The sequence below is a fragment of the Cydia fagiglandana genome, chromosome 25 (genome assembly GCF_963556715.1).
Source record: "Cydia fagiglandana chromosome 25, ilCydFagi1.1, whole genome shotgun sequence".
NCBI classification, from domain to species: Eukaryota; Metazoa; Arthropoda; class Insecta; order Lepidoptera; family Tortricidae; genus Cydia; species Cydia fagiglandana.
The window spans coordinates 7,104,502-7,128,309 of record NC_085956.1 but is presented as its reverse complement, the minus strand read 5'-3'; the positions used below and the strand labels follow the sequence as shown (position 1 = coordinate 7,128,309).

Below are 23,808 nucleotides of genomic sequence, written 5' to 3'. Positions count from 1 at the left end.
TATTAAATATGAAAAGGTGTCGTCACGCCATCTAGCCGAGTATAGGCTAAAGGTGTGTGCGCCATCTATCCGAGAATGACTTTTTCTTGATTTCCGAGGCACGTTTTTTCCTTAGACTTTATTCATCTTATACGAAGTTACATATGTCTTTGGCCAAAGGTAGGGCGCCATCGCTCGAAAAGATTGCAACATACCTTTGGCCTAGTCTCGAGTAGTTACTTATTGATATAAACCAATTTAACACATATCTGTGAAAGAATAAGGATCAAAGTCAAATGGCGCTCTAAAAGTTTTAATCTTCTGTCGACAGATGGCAGTAAATTTACTGTGGCTACATCGCCGTGTGCCTGCTATACTGCCACAATTCAAAATTTTTGATTTTCTGGATTATTGCAGATTCGTATTCAAAATTGTTCAATTTACGACCTTATTTCGAGAGCCATAGCAAAAAAGGTCTTTAAGAGCCTTTTTCTCACAAGTGGCCTTATGCATTTGACCATAAATTGTCAGACAATTCCCTGCAATACAGCCACTTTTGAGTTGTGGCTATAAAGCACACGTTTTAAATGAAGCTTTTGAGTTGCGTCCTAGAAAATAATAAATAGCTGAGTTACACATATTATTATTATCGCGTACAGTGATCTTGTTCCTATCAAAGTTGATATAAGTTCAAAAACTAAAACCCGACTACTGCAAATCGCGCTCTAAAAAGTATGAAACAAGATAGAATTCTTATCTGAAGTTATCAAACAGGAAATATTATAAATGTTATAATTTTTTTAATAAAAAAATACAACGTAATAAAATGTATTACATTTTTGATATATTTACAGAGATATTCAAAGGATCGCCGTGCATGGTCGTATGCCACGATTATAAACTTTAAGGTAAAGTGGCATACGACCACAGCTATCCTCTGAATCTCTGTAAAAATATAAATAATGTAGTAAATTATACATATTACGTTGTATTTTTTTATTAAAAAAATTATAACATTTATAATATTTCCTGTTTGATAACTTCAGATAAGAATTCTATCTTGTTTCATACTTTTAGAGCGCGATTTGCAGTAGTCGGGTTTTAGTTTTTGAACTTATTTTTTATTTAATTAATTTTGGGGTCATGACTTCGTTACTAACTACTTATTCGAAGTCACTTTATATTACTTTTTCGAGGGCATCCCCAGTACAGAAATACACGCAGAGCGCCACATATATCGGGCTGCGCTATCCTTTGGCATGGAGGCGCTTTCGGCGCCCAGCTTTGGAACGTGTACAGTGCGCCTCCTACGTCGGGCTACGCCCGACTCTATTACTATGAGGGCGCCGAAGGCGCCCGGCTTTGGAACGCGTAGAGCGTGTCTTGTACGTCGGGCTACGCCTGACTCTTTTAGTATAAGGGCGCCAAAGGCGCCCGGCTTTGGAACGCGTAGAGCGAGCTTCGTACGTCGGGCTACGCCCGACTCTTTTAGTATGAGGCGCCCGGCTTTGGAACGCGTACAGCGAGCTTCGTACGTCGGGCTACGCCCGACTCTTTTAGTATAAGAGCGCCCAAGGCGCCCGGCTTTGAACGCATACAGTGCGCCTCGTACGACGACGGGCTACACCCGACGCGTTGAGTATGAGGGCGCCGAAGGCGCCCGGCTTTGGAACACGTACAGCGTGCCCGCACGTCTTTTGTACGGCTGTTTCATGCATTTGCCCGGATTTGGTAAGCGTCCAGCGTGTCACGTATGTCGACACTTTTAGTATGAGAAAGTCGAAGTCGCCTGGCTTTGGACAGCTTGCAGCGCGCCACGTACGTCAGGCTACGCCCGACTCCTCTAGTATGAGGGCGCCGAAGGCGCCCGGCTTTGGAACGCGTACAGCGAGCTTCCTACGTCTCTTGTACGGCTGTTTCATACATTTTGGCTGATCTGGACTTATACCTATTCACGTTATAAAATATTGCAGGTCATTAAAAAAAACACTATGTTTATAGCGGCCAAACAAATTTATTTTGCAAATACCTTCTTGTATCGCCGTAGTCGGGTAATACGCGGATAGAATCCAGAGCGCTTGTAGATTCGTAGTTCGAATTACCTACCCGATAAATTAATGTTTCATCGGGTGCATGCAAGCAAAGCCGGTCGCAAAAGCTAACAATATTTATATATTTGAAATGTGCTAACTGAGCTCTTTCAAATGATATACATCACGTAATCATTACTTATTTTTATTTTTTTCGTTCGTGACTTTATGACCTCTAGAGGACGCCTTGTTCATTTTTTTGTGACTTCATATAGCCTATAACCAGCGGACGATTAAGATAATTCGAATGACATATCGTTTGTCAAATTATAATGTGTACTTTAGAAGTTATGAGGGAACAAATGAACATACATACATACATACATACCCACATACATACCGGTCAAAATCATAACCCTCCTTTTGCGTTGCCGTAGTCGGGTAAAAATAAAGGGATTTTAACTATTTTGTTGTTTTTATTTATATTTGCATGGTAACCTTTATCCAATAATTTTGTGTTTAAATTTGGCCGCATCTCAAAATCTTTAAAAAACGTTTCTGCAATACGGCCACAACTCTAAATACCTGTCTTTCGGGCCTTGTGTCTAAAAAAATATACATTTCTTTTAAAAAGTGGCGTGGTCATAAGGAAGGTTATATCATTCCGAGTAAAAAAAGCTAAATTTTAAATTCATAGACCTAAAACTAAAGGAGTAAGATCCTATTAAACACCCTGAACTATACTCTCAAAACTTTGAGACGCGATTTCTCGAAAAAACGGTTTTTTGAGATGTGGCAGTGTAGCAGGCACACGGCGACATAATTTACCATGACAATAACTCTCTATACACTCTATGCTCTTTGATGGCAGTTATAAGTTTGAACTCTATTAACATCTGTTAAAGTTCAAATTTAAACAAATATTTATTTTATCGCAAATGTCCTCCTTTATAAAACATATGGCAGAAACCATATCTCAACGTTGGAACCGTTCTCTAAGCACCATACTGGGCTGGCTGAGATGCAGGATCAGTATCGCCGTCATACGCGCCACCAGCATGTGCATCCGAGGCACACGCCACCGGTTTAAGTCCACCGCCAGGTGGCTTGGGTTCGACGACGGTGCCGCCCTTCCACACATCGACTGAAACCCCTTTTCTACCCTACCTACATATGTCTTAACCTAACCCTTTGCCTATGTATTACTTATGATTCTCGTAATAAATGCTTTTGAGTTTATTTTATCGCATGCACTAGACTTGACTTAAGCGCAGCGTAGGACGTCCACCCACAAGATGGACGGACGACCTTGTTAAGGCCGCCGGAAGACGCGGGATGCGGGTCGCACATAGGGGTATTTCACTAAAAAAGCTGGCCATTAGTAGAATGTATCAAGACGTAGAATCCCGGGAAAAGGGTAGCCGAACTCCTTAGTCATATAATTCATAGATACTAGAACAATATTTATTTTTCGCTGCGTGTGGTGGGTATTTGTGAAATCGGTGTCATTTAACCGCTCTTACTAAAACACATCTACGAAAGCGGAAATTCGATAATAAATATTACAATTGTTATGCGTTGTTTAGACAACAAATAAGGTGATATTTTAAAATGTCTGTTCGGGAAATGGATTCACCAGGTATGCTTAATTTAATTTGTTTATTATTATTTTCTTACTAAGGGTTATATACATTTAATATCAAATTTCAGTAAGTACTCTCTTGCACTATGAATTTACGAATTTGACTTGAACTGAAAAGGCCGAAAGTTGTTCTATTGGGCTATATTGGGCTAAATTTGTGGTTCTATTCGACAGGACATTTAATTCTCTAGCAATTTTATTTAAAATTAGGGTGCCCAGAAGTGCCCATTAACGAATTACGAGAATTTTTACACTGAGCGATATTACCAAACAAAGTTTCTTTTTGCGGTTGGAAAAAATAATTTTCTGATTTATCATGGCAGGTCCTTCTGGAGTGAGAGTAGTGACCAGAGAATACATTTTTCGTATGATGAAAGACTGTAACTAACCCCAATTTCTACAAAAACATGATGCAGTCATGAATAAAATGACCCCAACCGTGCACAAAATTTTACTGCATGGTCCTGTTATAATGAAATATGCCCTTCTCCCTATAGGAAATTTGTCCGAAGAGGCAGCCGAGGCCAGAAATAAGCACTTCCGAGAATTTAGGAAGAGCTTTTCAAGGAAGTTCTCGAGAGAGCAGTGCAATTTGGACGTCTTAAATCGGCTGCTACTTACGTCAGATCCGTTTTTGAGCAGCATTAGGCCTAAGCCTCTAAAATCAGCGAAACCATTTAGCCTTGCTGCTAGGGACAAGATGCTTGGCCCAAACATAGACGCAAACGCGATGTCAGATGACTTATCATCAGATTCAACAGATGAAAGTGATGAAGGGTCGTCTGATTGATCAGATAGTAGCTGTTTATCAAATAATTAAAACTTGAAGAATGTTTTATTATGCTATTGACCGGTATATAAACGATACAACACTACACCAACCGGCAAATGTATAAAAGTTGTATAAAATAAATTAAAATAGCATATTTGGATTCACACAATAGAACTCCTGATACAAATGTACATAAATCATTTTGGCCAGCTTTTCTAGTGAAATACCCCTATGTGGGTCGCTTCCAACCGATACGAATGGAGGTCCAAGGGGGAGGCCTATGTTCAGCAGTGGACGTCTTATGGCTGAGATGATGATGATGACTAGACATGAGGGTTAATACATTAATGTCGGTACTTAATCGGACCAAGCTAATTCTACACCACTACATGTCATTTGCAACTGCAAGGTGTTGTGATCGTTCTACAAAAATTGGGGCCAATGGTTGATTTGAACTATTTGAAGTACCAGTCTTAGGCACAGGAGGCGATTTTTGAATTTCGATCGCTCGATTTCGTCACTCGAAAATGGGTAAAAAACGGCGAAATGCAAATTCTTGAATTACGAGCGTTAGAAATTGATAATCTAGTGGTCTTGACCACTCGTTTTTTTTTTAAATTGTATTAGTAGAATTTCAATGCCTAGTAATGGAGATATTATTGAACGAAATACTAGAAGTCGAGCGGTCGAAATTCGATATTAAAAAATCGGCCCCCAGTTTAGTGCCAATCATAGTGATAATAGTCTCCTAATAATCTCAACTTCTGAATATCACGCATTTACTCGCGCACGTAGGGTTCCGTACCATTACGCAAGTAACGGCAAAAAATCACGTTTGTTGTATGGGAGCCCCGCTTAAACATAATGAGGCACGTGGCTTTGTGTGGAGATTGTCAGTCTTCTATGTCTACTTGTCTTTGCTTATATTCAATATCCGTTTCAATTTAGAGATCATTTAAAATCACTGGTTATATTTATACAATTAAAACCTTATATCATTTTTATAGGGTTTTATAATATGTAAAATATCGGGATCCCGTTGTTTGACAATTATTGAAAGTCATAATGTAATGATTGTCAGATTATCATTAGTCATAATTCTGAATCCGTTAACTTTTCAGGATTTTCGTAAGGTTATCCTATAGATAGGTTAGGTTAGGTTTGTTTTATGGCAATCCTGAAAAGTTACGCGTTTCTGAGAAAAACCAAATTATGACTAACGAAAATCCGGACAAACCATACATTATGACTTAAAACAATAGAGACCCTAAAATAACTTTAATTTAACAGTCTTTTTAGTACTGAAAATGTTAAAGGACTCTGTACTAAAATATATTTCCGATTTAATTAAAAAACAACTAAAAAAATCACAGATGCCGAATTCAAAAAATATAAATTTCATATTTCACTTAAATAATAACTTAATATAATAAATTTTAATCCATAATACTCAATTGAAATTCAGTTCGAATCAACATATTTTAAACTTAATTCATAATTATATATTTAAAACTGTATTCAGATTCTAATGTTAGTTCTTATTTTAATAATAATAATTAAGAATATAAAATCATCGAATATTTGCATTTATGTCGAAATAATTTCATCCTTCATAATTATTTTGTTCAAATATAATTACTTAAGAAAATAAAATACGTTCATATAGGGTAATTCGTCAGTAACTGGACACCCCAAACCAAAAATGAACTCTATTCACCTATAAATAAAATACATTTTAGTATAATGTGGCCAGTAATTGAAAGCTGGCCAGTTATTGAAACCTTGTGCTAAAATGGACTCTGTTTATATGTGAATAGAATTTATTTTTAGTTTAAGGTGGCTAGTTACTGGCGAAATACCCTATGTTTTGTTTTTATTTTCTCGCTCTGACATTCATCTCTTTCTATTCCATGATTAATTGACAATGACATTTCTTAACATTTCCAAATATCCGTCAAATATTCGATACTTTTACATTAAAGTACTTAAAACCGTATTCAGACACTTCATATTTTAACTATCTTTTACTATTGTTTTAATAAACAATAAATACATAATAGAATTTCGAAATTATACTGTGTATCTATAGGTAATTAAATAAAAGTAAACAAAATCTACCCTCAAATGGCTCCTTAAGCCAGTTGAGGGTAGATGAAAACATTACACGATCAAATAATGTAGGTTAAAGTCGGGTCGTTCAGTGACTGATCCAGGCGATTTTTTATCTGGTTGGTTAACCAATAAATGTTATAATAACTACCCGATTTTTTTTTAAATTGTTTGCTTTTATTTAAATACCTAAAGATACAGACTATATGACTTCTATTCACCTTAAAAAAGGAAAATTATTTCTTAAGATTCTTGAGTGGTGGTGTCCAACTGAGCTACCAAGGTACTAGCTCTAGTCGGCGAAATGATTCACCTTTATTTTTATGGGGAGTTTTGAGAAGATCCTTATATTTACGGAGAAAGTGTGAATAATATTAGTTAGTTAGTAATATTTACTGTGGTTTATCCGGGGGGAAGGTAGCTGAAGAGGCGGTATTTATCCCTTATGTGTGGGCGGACGTCTTCTTTCTGCAAAAAAAAAAACATATTAAGAAAGGAAACGTTGGACTTTTCATTTTCACATTTAACAACTAAGCGCCGCTTGCACCATCCCACTAACATGGGTTTAACAAATTAAAAAAAAAAACCGTCAACCGGGACATATTTCATGCTAAAAGGGGGGTTGCGTCAGGGGGAGGGCACGGGACACTAGTGTGCGTAAAGCACCATACCCAAAGGTATCATACTTCATTCATTGAATGCTGGCTATAATTCGTTTGTCTTCCCCATACATTAGAACACAACTTGACCGAATCATTAAGTAGTAGAACTATTAGTACCGCTACATGACACCAGGGCCCTATTTCACCAACGTGCTAATTAAAAAAAAACTTCACTATATCACCAGTAAATAAGTACTTATTTTGCGAAGCTAATGACAGTTGTCACAAGAAATACGACAATTGTCACGAAATTCCGACACAGAACTCATTTGCTGTCAAGAATTACCGAAAGTTCTTTGAAATCTTGTGACAATTGTCATCATTATCATCATAAACTTCACAAGAGAAATAGCTGTTTTTGCCGATATAATAAAGTTTTTTTTAATAATACAATGATGGTGACAAACAGGAATACGGCCCGCTCGATGGTAAGCGATAACCATATCCCATGGATGCCTGTGACGTCAGCAACAATGAGACTTGTCGAATTGTCGCACCTGTCACGTTTGGTGAAATAGGGGCCAGATGGCACAAATGTCGCTACTGACGAATAATACACTGCTAAAACAGTTTACAACTAATATTAAAAGCAGGAGTTGAATGTATAGTTTCGAGTAATCCGGTTATAATATTAGTTGAAAATTGTTCAGCATTAGAGTTTTTGTCCGCCGCGACATCTATTGTCGACTAGCAGTACTGATATATTCCGTTACTTGGTCCTATAGTTCGGTTTTTATAGCATTAGAAAGAACTTGCAAGAAGGTAAACGATCTTGGCATGTCTTTTAATTGAAAAACGCTTTTTAAAAATCAAAAACTATTACTTATGAAAGCAGAAGAATATAAATTATCGTATTAGATTCATAATTGTTACATATTTGCCGTAACTTATTTTTAAAATGTGTTTTTCAATTAAAAGACACATCAAGATTGTTTACCTTATATATGCTAAAAAAAAAAAACTATAGATGTCGACTACGAAATAACGCGCGTTTTGGTAAGAAAACGGATGTATGGAGTTACCACTCTTTCCTTACTTATATTACTCTAAGGTTTATTCTGTCGCATGGACCCAGAAAGGTGGGCCAAAATGGTTACTGAGTGGGACCCACGGAACACAATAGACGGTGCAGGCCGGAGTCTAGGCAGACCAAAAAGGAGATGGCGGGACGACTTGGACGCATTCTACCCCAAATGGTGGGAAAATGCTGATGACAGGATCGAGTCACAAAACAGATAGGTACAGAAATACAGGTAGGTATAGAATAGGTAACGCACACAGCGTTGCTCGAGAGCACTTTGTATGTAGATTGAGACACTGCTCACGGACACGATATCTCGGACCGGTTGGGACCACTGCGAGCGCGAGTGCCATTCGCTTGAGACACGCGTATGTGAACTTATTTGTGCAATAATGGAGAAACAAAAAAAAGTTATTATAACTGTTCAGTAGATGGATGTTTAAATTCAACATTAAACGGTGAATTATCGTTTTTAAACTACCAGTTTAACAATGACATTAAAATATTTTAGTTATTATTATTAATTTATATTTCCATTCTTCCCGTTCCATCCTCAACAATAAATCAAACAACTAGATACGAGCTGATACGAGTGCCACTACCACGATAGTTTTTTGTGCATAAGCTATAGTTAACAACCCTAGAGCGACCGCCGAGCGTAGCTATGAAAAGTGAAGTACATACATGTGATTGACTTCTATACCTATCTGGTTTGTGATCGAGTGGAGAAAACGAGGGGAGGCCCAGCAGTGGGACACCATAGTAGGCTAAAAAGAAATGGTTTATTCAGACTCACCGTGGCCAGGTCCTCAAGGAAAGGAAGCAATTTCAGCAGTTCATTGTCGCTGCGGTCCACGAACCAGCTGTCAATGGGTATACCATTCTCTAGCTGGTAACCAAACGCCTGCAAATATACAAATATTTACTTTTTTATGTAAGATGAGTTACATGAGGGAAAATACAAGGCGCGAAAATTAAATTTTCTATAGGACGATAACTGTTCGCGCCTTCATTTCTTTTTAGGGTTCCGTACCCAAAGGGTAAAACGGGACCCTATTACTAAGACTTCGCTGTCCGTCCGTCCGTCTGTCTGTCACCAGGCTGTATCTCACGAACCGTGATAGCTAGACAGTTGAAATTTTCACAGATGATGTATTTATGTTGCTGCTATAACAACAAATACTAAAAACAGAATAAAATAAAGATTTAAATGGGGCTCCCATACAACAAACGTTATTTTTGACCAAAGTTAAGCAACGTCGGGAGTGGTCAGTACCTACTTGGATGGGTGACCGTTTTTTTTTGCTTTTTTTTTTGCATTATGGTACGGAATCCTTCGTGCGCGAGTCCGACTCGCACTTGCCCGGTTTTTTTAATTTGCCGCTCTTTTCTACTGACGGATGGCTTGACACAGTACACATCGGGCCAAAAACAAGGGAGTTGTATCATAAAGCCCCATTGACATCAGTTGCTGCACTGTTGGTTAATGTACTGTTAGTAGGGTATGACTGTCATCATCATCATCTCAGCCATAAGACGTCCACTGCTGAACATAACTGTACGACTGTATTTAAAATAAATTATTTTACACTATGCATGAAATGAAGCACCAGAAGATTAATAGAGAAACGTAGACAGCAGTTATTTTTCGATAAAATTTCTATTTTAAAACCCGTATGAAACTTTAAAGAGTAGGTAATTAGATCGTGACGATGCTAGTGTTTCATTTATAAATTCCATAGTAGCAAAATCGTTTTGACAGTTTGAAAAAAGAAATTGATTTGACGAATAGTCAAATACCCTATCCGCTGGGCAAGGAAGTAAGCAGCTTTAGTTTGTTTTTAGGGTTCCGTACCCAAAGGGTAAAACGGGACCCTATTACTAAGACTTCGCTGTCCGTCCGTCCGTCCGTCCGTCCGTCTGTCACCAGGCTGTATCTCACGAACCGTGATAGCTAGACAGTTGAAATTTTCACAGATGATGTATTTCTGTTGCCGCTATAACAACAAATACTAAAAACAGAATAAAATAAAGATTAAAATGGGGCTCCCATACAACAAACGTGATTTTTGACCAAAGTTAAGCAACGTCGGGAGTGGTCAGTATTTGGATGGGTGACCGTTTTTTTTTTGCTTTTTTTTTGTTTTTTTTTTGCATTATGGTACGGAACCCTTCGTGCGCGAGTCCGACTCGCACTTGCCCGGTTTTTTTTTAGCATTAGAAATAAGGTAAACAATCTTGATGTGTCTTTTAATTGAAAAACACATTTTAAAAATAAGTTACGGCAAATATGTAATAATTATGAATGTAATACGATCATTTATATTCTTTTACTTTCATAAGTAATAGTTTTTGATTTTTATAAAGCGTTTTTCAATTAAAAGACATGTCAAGATCGCTTACCTTCTTGCAAGTTCTTTCTAATGCTAAAAAAAACGAACTATAGCTCCCTAATTATTAACTCGGTTGAATTTATATTAACTTGACATACCTGTGGGCTATTGTCCACTATAACTGTTTTACGCAAATCACGGCCCAGGATCGAGAGGTCCTTCACATAGTTCCCGTTCACCAATAGGCAGTGCTCTCGGAATAACCTGTGGACAACAGATAATCATCAGAATGCTGATATTTTAACCGACTTAAAGAAAAGAGGTTCTCCATTCAACTGCTTTCAGTATGAAATTTCGCAGGTGGAACTGGAGCGTTTAATTTAGGCTATAAACATAGTATCAAAGAGAATTTGAAATAGAGAGTTGCTGTCATGGTAAAAAAGGACGTTAAAGCCAGGACATCATGTAATAGCCTGCTTTACGCCATATACTCTGCCGTGACGTTCGAAAGTGCCACTGTGTGTTTTGAAATCTTGAAATAACTGACAAGACAAGAATGCGCCACACCCAGCCGGGGACATGCCCGCTCCGGTCAAACCGGCATACCAGGGGACGAAATTTGTGGGGAGTGACACGCTCTGGGATGGGAGAGGGATAGAATCAGCCGGCTATGCAGCCTCAAGCCAATATTGGAAATTAGGAGGGGTAGGTTATGTCGTCGAAGGAGAGCGTTGGTGACATGCTGCTCGTCGTTTCCGCTTCGGTCTTCGAGATATCTTGTATCAAGTAGGGTCGATGCCGTCTTGAGGTGCCGTTTGCTCGTCGATTCGAGGTGTTGGTTCTTCTTCGTCTGATTCGCTGTCGGTTTCGTCCAGTTGATATATTTCTCCTGTTGCTTTGATGAGTTCGTCTTGGTCGTAATGGTCGTCTGCCATGTTGATCCACTTAGAGGGATGCCTGGTGTAATACTCCATGTCCTGTGTCAGTGAGTTTTTCCAAGTGCATTTTTAATCCTTTTGGTTATTATTTTGCCGTTCAATATATTGCGAACCTTATCGGGTCACGGCGTTGTTCTTGACATTTACTAACCGTATCCGATATTTAGTGACCATCTGTTTTATTATGTTCACGCTGGCGTCCTACAGATAAAGACAATGGCAGGCAAACAACCCTTGCGTCCTATTGTCTTGCTCGCTGTATCGCTGTTAATGACCGTATTTTGTAGAAATACTATGAATGGTGCCAGATGTGTACCAGTCTTTTACAACTAAATTGCGTTAGTATTCTTTAAAATAATTTATCTTGATAAGGTACTGGGGATAGTTTCAAAGACACAAGCCCCTTTTATTGAACGGCGGAAGCGGATATTTCGGGTATTTCCAGGGAGCGATATGCCTTTGATGTGTTTTGTTTGTGTTTTGAAATCTTGAAATAACTCCACTAATATTTATAGCTACCTGTATTTGATCCAGCGTCTCTCCGGGTCCAGCAAGTTGAGCAGCCGGTCGGCGTACACTCGCTTGCTGGCCGTGAACAGGATCACCTCGTATGTGCTGTCTCTGTCGCTCGTGACACGTCTCTACATGAATGTGTATAGTTACCTGTATTTGATCCAGCGTCGCTCCGGGTCCAGCAAGTTGAGCAGCCGGTCGGCATACACTCGCTTGCTGGCCGTGAACAGGATCACCTCGTATGTGCTGTCTCTGTCACTCGTGACACGTCTCTACATGAATGTGTAGCTACCTGTATTTGATCCAGCGTCGCTCCGGGTCCAGCAAGTTGAGCAGCCGGTCGGCATACACTCGCTTGCTGGCCGTGAACAGGATCACCTCGTATGTGCTGTCTCTGTCACTCGTGACACGTCTCTACATGAATGCGTATAGCTACCTGTATTTGATCCAGCGTCGCTCCGGGTCCAGCAAGTTGAGCAGCCGGTCGGCGTACACTCGCTTGCTGGCCGTGAACAGGATCACTTCGTATGTGCGCGACACGCGAGCCAGGAACTCTGCGAAGTGCGGCCGGGTGCGGACGAACACCTGGATGAAAAATATTAGTCAATAAGGCCCACTTGCACCATTCCACTAACCCGGGGTTAAGCGTGTAAACCGTTAACCTAGTGTCAAATTGTACTGGTAACCATGGCAACTCCAGGTTTAACCGGTTAACCCCGGGTTAGTAGAATGGTACAAGTGGGCCTAAGTGATCTGACCAGTTAAAAATAATAATAACACTACAAAAAGAAATGGTACAAAAAGTATGAACAGGTACAAATATGTAGGTAACAACAGGCGGACTTATCGCTAAACAGCGATCTCTTCCAGACAACCTTCGGATAGTGAGAAAAAGTTAATGTTCAAAGTTTCAGTTAATGTTTTTTCTAAAAATGGGCGGCATATTGGAACATTCCAAGTGTGATGTTGTAAGGCGCTATTCATAAATTACCTCATTTCATATTCTGAAACTGCAGATGTACAAAAACTACATATGTAGTGCATAATTGTTTTCCATCGTATTTTCTCGGAAACGTTAGTATTTGTCATGCTATTTCAGGCAACCTCAGTATTTATTGTAACGAGACTGACTGAAATAGTCTAAAAATAACTTGTCTACGTGTCTCTATTAATCTTCTGGTGATTTATTTGTTGCATAGTGTAAAATAATTTATTTTAAATCACAGACAAAACATCCTCCAGACTTAGCATAGTCGCGCTACCCATGTTCGACTCCATGTTCGAGTCGAAAGTGTCTTTGTGTGACGTCCGTGTCTTTGAACGGACCAATCACGGCACGGGACTTCGCTCACCTCGTTCTGCGCACCCCCGCATTTTTGGCATCATCGGTTGCATGAAATAATTGCTCTAAACTCTGTCTAGAGTATTCCTAATCTATGTTTTAAATACAGTCAAATACCCTATTATAATAAAATGTGTATAAAAATGTGCTAACCGTGTATCGGCAGTCCTGGAACAGCACTGGAAAGTGGAAGCTCGCATCTGGAAGCTCCTGAAGAGAGCAGTGCACCAACGTCTCGTCCAAGTCCAACACCTGGGACAGAGGTATACCTCTATTATAGACCTAGCATTTTTAGGAAGACCTATGTAGACCTTTCAGACGGAATAAGCCTTAAAAAGCCATCATTTTATGGTCTTCATAAATAATTTCACTTTAATGGCTCTTCTACACGATGGGCCAACGCCGGCCACTCCAAGGGACGATTTATGCGTTAGAGGGAGCAAGTGATATTGCTATCTCATTCTACCGCATGGCTGCATCCCTTGGAGTGGCCGGCGCTGGCCCATCGTGTAGAGGAGCCATAATAAAAGAGAAAAAGCACGTCCGTAATGGCTCTATTTTGATGACCGGTCTGGCCTAGTGGGTAGTGACCCTGCCTATGAAGCCGATGGTCCCGGGTTTGAATCCTGGTAAGGGCATTTATTATATTTGTATGATGATACAGATATTTGTTCCTGAGTCATGGTTGTTTTCTATGTATTTAAGTGTTTGTATATTATATATATTCGTTGTTTGAGTACCCACCACACAAGCCTTGAGCTTACCGTGGGGCTTAGTCAATTGATGTAAAAAATGTCCTATAATATTTATTTATAAAAAATACTCAAATAACTAGGTGCCTTTAACATTTGAAGCATTGCTCGATTTCTCCAGGTTTTTATCATTAAATAATTTCCTCTGAAATTTTCTCAAACAATAACATAACCTTACAAATCGACCCTTTCGAAAATATAAAACAAAAATCTCGACGAATTGAAAAACTTTCACAAGACAGGTATAATTAAACGTTCTTACCAGACTGAAGTCGGGGCTCGTCCTTGTCTTGAGCGGCAGCGCGGGGTAGCGCGCGCGCAGCGCACCCGTCGCCACGCTCTCTAGCGGGGGCAGCTGAAAACATTACTTAATAAGGGGCTGTCCATAAATTACGTCATCGATTTTTAAGTCAGGCCCCCTATAATCATCCATAAATCATGCTTCAAATGACCCCATTTCCTCCTACTTCATGCTACCCCCGATTTCCAGACCCCCCCCCCCCTAATTTGAAATGGCGTAATTTATGAATAGCCCCTAAGTAAAATAATCAGTGTCCGACCGAAACATGTTTTTTTGCCGAAAGCGAAGGTTCGGCTTTAGCTCCAGTTTCGGCCGAAACCGAAACTTTTGTAGATTTGATACATACATACATACCGTGTATATAACAGAAATACATCATCTGTGAAAATGTGAACTGTCTAACTATCACGGTTTATGAGTTACAGCCTGGTGACAGACAGACGGACAGCGGAGGCTTAGTAATTATTCCCGTTTTTATCCTTTGGGTACGGAACCCTAAAAACTACGAGTAAATACCTGCTTGATGAAGAGATAGGGGTCAAAAGCGTCGACCCAAGATGAGATCTGCTCGCAGTCGACTCGATTGCTGCACGACGATATCACGTCTGCTGCTTCCTCCTACAATAACATTACAAGATTAATATTAGTGAAAAAAAAAACATTTTTGGTACAAGCTTTTATCGCTGACTGTACTTTTCTTACGAAAGACAACACTCATCGAGACAATTCTAAAAACCCCTAACACAATTACTAATTAGGTTGCGTTGTTTTATCACAGAGTTCCTATGGCCACCTCCTGACCAGACCAGCTCGATGGTACAATAGTATTGATTGTCATCATCTGATTTATACATGCATGCAAAATTTCAGCTCAATCGGAAACCGGGAAGTGGATCAAATTTATCTTGCAAGATTTGATTACAAACAATGGTCAGGTGAAACTAATAAAAGCTTGTAAAAACAAAAGTGGCATTGCATCACAGAAGGGACCTTATGCTTCAAGTGCAATAAGGTCCTTTTTATCTGAAATTAGAAGAGAAATTCTGATGGCATGGTCCTTATTGCACATGAAGCATAAGGACCCTTCTCTGTGGAAAGCCCCAAATAAGGAAAGACGTGAATAGTTATTTGTTTTACAAGGGGGCAAAGTTGTTGTTTAACCGCTTGAGCTAATATTGATACCCGAGCAAGCGAAAGATTCCAATATTGAACTATTACTAACTGAACGGGTGGTTCGAAAAGTGGAGTTGCGAGGGTTTCAAGGCACGATGGTAAAAAAAAAATGTTAAAAACAAAAAAAAACACCACACCAACGCGACTAAAATACTAAACCCTAATACCTAATACCTTCGATAAACTCTTTTAAAAACAAACTCGATGAACACTTTCGTAGACTACAAAACACAAGTGGACATTGATGTGCACGTATCAGCTTTAAGCTGCCTGTGCATTTACATATAATAATAATCGAGCTGACGGTGAGTGGCGACACCGCGGACCCCTATTCCAGAGGGCCCTGTCATCTGGCCCTCGCCTCTGTGCTTGCCTTGATTGGCCGGCCAGAGTGGAGTCGCAAGAGCGGGACCTATGCTCCAGGTTGGAAGTGTAAAATGTCATAACGCCGGCGGCCTGCTGAACGGATCACCGGGATCTGGCTACCGCAGACTCACCTCTCGACAACCTTACAGCCGCTCCGAAGTGTTGCCCTATTGTCGCACTGTGCGTGCGGCCGTTGTAGGGCCCACTAAATGAGTAGGCGAGTCACCACCTGTCTTACACAATTTTGAGACTGATTGTCACGGCAGGTGTCCGCTAGTCTCTCCTATAGCCCATTATCCAGTCCATCCAACTTTCAAATCTATAGCCCATGACCTTAGTTCCCATCGCAGCACAAAAGTGCTGCACTGCAATAGTCTTTGCACCTGGCGGGGACCATCTCCGGATGTATCATATTGTGCGTTCGGGGATGGTATCCGCCACGTGTATCCCTTGCTTTTAGATTAAAGTGTCTTAAAGGGCCTCTGCGCTGTTGGCTTCGGCCCCACGTACGCCTCCCAAAGGTCCGGGACCCCATGGTCCCGAGATATGGAAAAGACATACAAATAATAATAATATATAACTGTAAAATATCAAACAAAATCAAATCAAAACTCAAAATTTGCATCAGATTATTTTGCCTCACATGTGAATAAAATGCAACTTTGCTGTCAGTTTTTGAAGTGCAAAGTAAGACTTTCTGAGCTAGTGTGGTGAAAAATATTTTGAGAGAAATTCTTACCTCAAGATCAGAAGGCGGTTGTTCGTCATGACAAGTCAACGATGATTCGTCAGCGGTAATATCGGAAGTACTCTGTAAATAAATTATTTATATAATACAAGTCAGAGACATTCGCGGGTAGGGTTGCCAACTTTGTGTTGGTGGAATATAGTATTTTCTAGATTACGGCATCAAAATATAGTACACTTCAAAAAAATATATAGTACTTTTAGATAAAATACTAAACATGAGTGTAATATACGTTTAATCGAAAATATAGTATTTTTTTTTCTTTTGTTTACTGTATTTATTAAGCTATAAATTATACAAAAGGTTAATGTAACATATTAGGGTACATTATCTAAAAATTAAAAACTAAAATTAAATCTAAAGTATTTTAGCGTTCTATATATTTTTCCTAAAGTATATAGTACAGAGAGCCAAAATATAATACAATACTATATAATATAGTAAGGTTGGCAACCCTACTCGCGGGCCGCATGTGGCCCGCGAGCCGCCAGTTGCCAACCGCTGGACTAGACTTTAGTACACCAAGCTATAGTTCGTTTTTTTTAGCATTAGAAAGAACTCCACAGAAGTAAGCGTGCAGTTTTTATCAGGCTCTTTAATTGTTAATAATTATTGAATTATCTAATGTAGCATGGTCAATACATATAATTTACTTCAAATTATTACCGCTAAAAGTGCCGGATTTGGAACGACAAGCTTACTTCTGCGAAGTTCTTTCTAATCCTAAAAAAAACGGACTGTAGTAGCCCAGACTGTGCAAATGTATCTGGCCTAGTGGGTAGTGACCCTGCCTGTGAAGCCGATGGTCCCGGGTTCGAATCCTGGTAAGGGCATTTATTTGTATGATGACACAGATATTTGTTCCTGAGTCATGGTTGTTTTCTTTGTATTTAAGTATTTATATATTATATATGTATATTGTTGTCTGAGTACCCACAACACAAGCCTTCTTGAGCTTACCGTGGGGCTTAGTCAATTTGTGTATAAATGTCCTATATATAATATAATAATAATAAAAGACTTGCTTATAACAAACGTGATAATTTCATAGAAGTTTGACGTTTAAAATAACACTTGTACAGTCTGGGCTGTCAAAATCGTTGCAGAGTTCTTGGTCTATTTCTATTCAAAATTATAAAAATCTATTTTTGTCCAAGGGCCCTTACAGACGAGCGACAGTACGCCATCGGCCGCCCGCGACAGCAGCTGCGGCTGGCGACGGTCGCCGACGGCATCCGACGGTCACCGACGGTCGCCAACGGTCGCCGACGGTCACCGACCGTCGCCGATATGCCGCGACGATCGCTGATGTCGCAGCGCGCACTCGTCGATGTGTAGTGTACTACACACACACACACGCACACACACACACACACACGCACACACACACACGCACACACACACACACACGCACGCACGCACGCACGCACGCACGCACACACGCACACACACACACACACACACACACACACACTAGCTGGCGACGGTCACCGATTGCTGTCGCGGGCGGTCGCTGGCGTACTGTCGCTCGTCTATAAAGGCCCTAAGGTTACCTTCCACCCGTCCAATATCTTGATCCGATGTGCATTGCGTCCTACTCTCTTAATAAGCAAAATATGAGACGCAAATACACATTGGACCAAGAAAGAATACCCCGAATATATACCGGTGGAATACCCCCCTGAGCATCACTTGCACCATCACACTAACCCAAGGTTAACCCGTTAAACCGCTAACCCAGTGTCAAAATGTACTATAATTAAGGCTAAGCTTAGTTTAAGTTTAAATAATCTCCAAATATAGAGATTGTAACTGAGACTGATTGTACAACTAACCTCTCGATTGAAAAATAAACAGATGAAATTTTTTTTGTACTAGGGGGTCATCCATTAATTACATCACACGTTTAGGGGGAGGGAGGGGGTCAAAAAATGTGACATATTGTGACATGGGGAGGGGGGAGACACAAACTTTGTGACGTCACTTTAACTTCATCAGTAACCGAAAATTTATTTAAATTATTTTATTCGCTGTACCTTTAAATAACAAGTTTTTAAAACGATAATCTTTTTTATTCGTTTAATTTTCTTTCATAAGCAGTTTTGGGTTATAAAATTACTAATATTTATATCGTCAAAAATATTTTGATAAAATATTAATAATACTTAGGTACTTACTTAATTCGATTTGGCGATTTCGTAGAAAAAATGTGACGTCACACTAGGGGGGAGGGGTTTGCCAAATGTGACCAAGTGTGACAAGGACGGGGAGGGGGCAAAAAATCTAGAAATTCGTGTGACGTAATTAATGGATGACCCCTAGTAACCATGGTAACTTCAGGTTTAACCGGTTAACCTCCTGGTTAGTGAATGGTGCATGTGACCCTAAGGGAGGTAAAAATATACATACCCATCCCGCGGCTTCAGCCACAAGGCTCTGCGTTATTTCATGTAGAAAGCCCTCGCTGGGACTCCTCGCTGAAAGCGCTTCCAAGCTTTCTATAGCCGTGCCTTGGGTGTCGCAGGTCGACGATATCTCACACTCGCTGTCTCGCACGTAGCCGTCCTGCTCTAGCATTGTGGCAAAGTCCGGCTGCGAGAAAGAGAAGGATAGTTAGTACCATCGTCGATACTGTTAACTGTACATCGGTGGATCTTATGCCTTTAGTTATAAGGTCGTATAATCGACGTTAAAAATAACACTTGCACTGCGTGTGCTATCAAAATCGTTGCAGACTTTTCTTGGTCTAACTGTATAGTGTTGATAGGTGGCGATTCTAAAATTCTAAATATAAACATTGACATTGTCGAAAAAATAAACTATATCTATACTCTGTATCATTTAGGTATTTAAATAAAAATAAACAAAATCTACCCTCAGATGGTTCCTTAAGCCAGTTGAGGGTAGATGAAAACATTACACGATCAAATAATGTAGGTTAAAGTCAGATCGTTCAGTGACAGATCCAGGCGGTTTTGTATTTGGTCAGTTAACCAATAAATGTTATAACTACCCAGAAAATGTACAAATTGTTTCAATTTCAAAGCCTTTTATCATCGAACATACAGTAAATAATATTTAATGCAATATTTTTTTTTCTGGCTTACTCCCTGCAATTTTGCACAGGGTGAATTTGCCAATGTCGGTGTTGACTTTCACACGTGAGGAGAATGTTCGGTATAATAATTTAATGCAATATTTATTTATGTTTGCAACAACCGTCGGCTCGACGTGTCCTTTTGACACAAAGGCCTCCCCCATTGCCTTTCATGCCTCTCTGTCTCTGGCTAGTCGTGTCCATAATTTTTGTTTACTTTTATTTAAATACCTAAAGATACATAGTATACTGTTAGAGTGAGACAGACGTACCTGCACGTATTTATGCTTGTGTTTGAACACATCAGTATCTGCATCGTCAGTGGTAGACGTGGGTTGGTACATTTCCAATTCGTTGCTGGATTTGCGACGCGCTTTCTCTGTGGTCATCACCTGTGAATATATCAAGTTAGTTTAGTAACAACTTTTTTTTATAATTATATTAACTATAGAAGAAAGAAATGCCAAGATGTGTACTCGTAAATCTCGTAATGTAAGGCATAATAGCAAAGAGAATAGAGTGTATAGATAGTTACTGTATCGTTATTATTTCACTAAAATGTGTTTAATATCAAAAAGTAACGCCATCTACTCTAAAGTAGGCCAAAGGTGTGGTTTTTAAATTTTTAATTTAACTGTTAAATAATCCTTACCTTAGCGGCCCTATCAGCTAAGTAGTTAATATCCTCATCTTCAGCCGGTAAGTCCTGGTTGATCAGCCTGGCGCACTCCGCAATAGCCATGAAATCATTCAAACAGTCATTCGGAAGACATAGCGATGACTCCACCTGAGTCTCAGAGTCTGATTCCTCATGCTTCGGAGTTGGGAAGTCCACAAATGTAGTTGTATGCGGCTCGTACATGGTTACATCATTGTCTTCGGTGTTCCAATTATTTTGCTCCGGAACTATAGCTGCTTTGGTCTTAGTTTTCTTCTTAGGGCTTTCATTGGTTGAGCTTACAGCGATCTTGCTCTTCGCTGAAGGTATACCGAGCTGACGGACTTTGCGGATCGGTGAGCTGTTCAGCGAAGCAGACTTCTCGTTCTTATCCATACGCCTGGTCTTTCGAGGCGATGATATCTCAACGGATTCAGACTTCTTCTCACGATTGAGTGAGCTGTGTCGGAGTTGAACACTCTTCGTGGTTCGTACATCTTTAAGTTTTGGCTTGGAAGTCGTTGTAACTTTATCATTCTGCGTCTTGTCCCTTAACTTTGTAGTGGAAGTCACAAGATCCTTATTGGTGCTACGTACAACTGTTTGGAAGATCGGTTTCTTTGTGCTTTTCAACTCTTTTTTGTGCTCCTTCTCCATGCTAACTAACTTGGTTCTAACGGGCCTAGTTTTTAGCTGTGACCGAGTGCAGACAGGTAAACCATTTTTGGCGGTGTCCCGCTTGAGAACCTTCTTCCAGGTGGTGTTGGGAGGTGACAAGCGGCTGTTTAACGGTTTTGGCTTCAATTTTGTGACCTTGGATGTGTTCCTCTTGACCGAGAGGGGCTCCCTCTTCCTACTTCTTAACCGCATTGCAAGTGCAGAGGGGAACTTAACCTGCAAACAACATAAGTCATTAGACATTAGTTTGGAATAAAGCATCTCCAAAGATACTGATGAGTGATGATGCACAGAAGGAGAGTTATGTAAGTTAGAAGAAGATTTTATGTGTGTATATTTGTTTGAATGCTAGGACAATTTTAAAATGCAATTTTGGCACAGAATTATTTGGTCTATTCTTCATGGGAATTTGTTCGTATCAATTTTTTTTTTATTATAGCTTTTATTCCTCGCTAAACCCATGCATAATAAAAAAAAAAAAAAAAAATTTAGCAAGGTGGATTCTGCCAATGTTGAGGTGTAAACTTTTGACTTGTTAGATGAGAATGTTCAGTTAAATTTTGTGGAAGGATAGACTGGGAGTTCGTATCAATTGTCTTAGGATAAAGTCTATGACTTGTCTATGTCTTCTGGGCACCCTACCGGAGGGGCATGGACCTGGGGCCAATATTTTATTTGTAGGTTTTTTACTTTTTAGGTACTTTTAGTTACTTAGTTTTTCTTTTTTTTGTCTATATTATTTTGCTTATATTTATATTTAAGTTTAGTTTTTAATTAGTTTTATGTTTAGATTATGTAGTGTATTTTTAACTGTTTGCCTAATAAATTACATTTTTACTTTAATGACTTGTCCAGAATAATTTGAAGAGTGTGATATCAAAAGGGCTTATTTCTTAACCATACAAATAATAAGCCACTTTGGAAAGACATTCCTCAATTAAATTTTGGAGGAAATGAAAAATAGTGTCATCTAAGAAAACGCCAAAAAAATCACGTTTGTTGTATGGGAGCACCACTTAAATTTATTTTATTCTGTTTTTAGTGTAGCGGCAACAGAAATACATCATCTGTGAAAATTTAAACTATCTAGCAATCATGGTTCATGAGTTACAGCCTGGCGGACAGACAGACGGACAGTGCAGTCTTAGTAATAGTGTCTTTGGGTATGGAACCCTAAAACTATCAAAACCTTTATAAAATTTGTACATTTTGAATTCATAATGAAGTTTTACTTTCACCTAAATAAAATTTCATTCATATTGCTAAGTGAAAAACAAATTACAGATAATGATGCAAAAACCAAAAATCTATGTTTTTGTTTCTGATCATTCATACACATTTAGTCAATTGATTAAAAATTGATTTTTTTTTTCATTCTGGCCCATCAAACATTTTATATGTAAGTATGTAAAATCATCATAAAACACAAATGTAAATGTAAATACGTAACATATAAAATCTAAATAATGCTTGATTCTGTGTAGATTGTATGAGAATTTCGTATAAGAAATCGGAAATCACAATTGTTACCTACTTACATGAACTTATGTGCAGATAGATAGTTTCCACGCCATGTACCTCCAGAAAAATTGTCCGAAATTCAGTTATAACACTTGCAGGGTTTTATAAACATAACGCGAAGCTCTAATGTCTTTGTTTCGCACAAACACTCAGTTTTATTTTCGTCCCAAAATCTACAGCGGTAAAAAGCGTTCGCGCCTTTTTGACATCACACATTTAATGATATTTCATAGTTTATTCTTAAATATAGTTAGTTAACCACACAGTTCAGTACATTATTTCACCTATTTAAGCACTTAATCGTCTAAAAATATCAAATTATACACGAAATAAGCATCGAGAAAATAAAAATGCGGCACGGGCGAATTTATCGATTTATGCGCTGCCGAACCGAAACGAACATTGCTGATGCACCATATTTCAGTAATTGGCTAATAAGCGAAACTGTAGTGAAGCGAAAATGTAAACATAATCGCTGTTGCACGCGTAATTACATGATAATTTATATTTATTAAGAACAAAAGCCAAACAAATGTCAAAATGGCGGCGTTTCTTTTTTTGTCTCTTCTATTTTTCTGCAGAGGGCGCTTTGTTCTGTCGCGCATGCGTTTTGCAACTGCTTTACGTGATCGATAGCGAGGAAGTGGAATTTTAATTTTCCGTGCATTTCCGCAATTGTGCAGTTTCAGCAATTCAACTGGAGAATTACATAAATCGTGTTATTTAAATTAAAAGAAGTAGTTTTCTCGTTCTATATATCGTAGTCAGAGTTAATTAAAGAGTAAATTATAAAGCGATTTCTAATTTATTTATATTTGCGGTCTATTTTGAATACATTTTTACCCCTTTAGCAATGACTATACTTATATTCAGGAGAGTTTTACATATATACAGGGTGGAAAGATAAGTCGGGCCCTGGAGGGAAACTACCTTTAATCATTAAGCTGGCTCATTTTACTAAAAGGAGACATTCCTTTGTTTTTAAAAAGAAACAAAACTGCATTCAAAGATTTTCTATAACTCGCTTGCCTCGCCCGAGACTCGAACCGAATAAAAATTCCAAAAAATAAAAAATCGCAATTTTATTATACTAGTCGATACAGTTAATGTTAATGATAACATTTCTCCAAGAAACATTAGGTCTTACACTCGTCTGTCGTACAAAATATCCAT

General features: G+C 39.0%; 1 protein-coding gene across 1 annotated transcript; it reads right to left on the bottom strand.

Annotated features, from left to right (window-relative positions):
* Positions 1-5,756: 5,756 nt before the first annotated feature.
* On the bottom strand, positions 5,757-23,230 carry LOC134677008 (CTD small phosphatase-like protein 2). The gene is made up of 12 exons (XM_063535404.1): positions 22,653-23,230; positions 20,431-21,330; positions 20,051-20,170; positions 19,091-19,273; positions 16,673-16,744; positions 14,911-15,012; positions 14,356-14,448; positions 13,495-13,593; positions 12,436-12,584; positions 10,707-10,812; positions 9,012-9,119; positions 5,757-7,000 (listed from the first exon to the last, which is right to left on the bottom strand). Exons 2-12 carry the CDS (start codon positions 21,304-21,306, stop codon positions 6,935-6,937), a joined length of 1,974 nt encoding a protein of 657 aa, XP_063391474.1. The 5' UTR covers positions 21,307-21,330; positions 22,653-23,230; the 3' UTR covers positions 5,757-6,934.
* Positions 23,231-23,808: the final 578 nt, after the last annotated feature.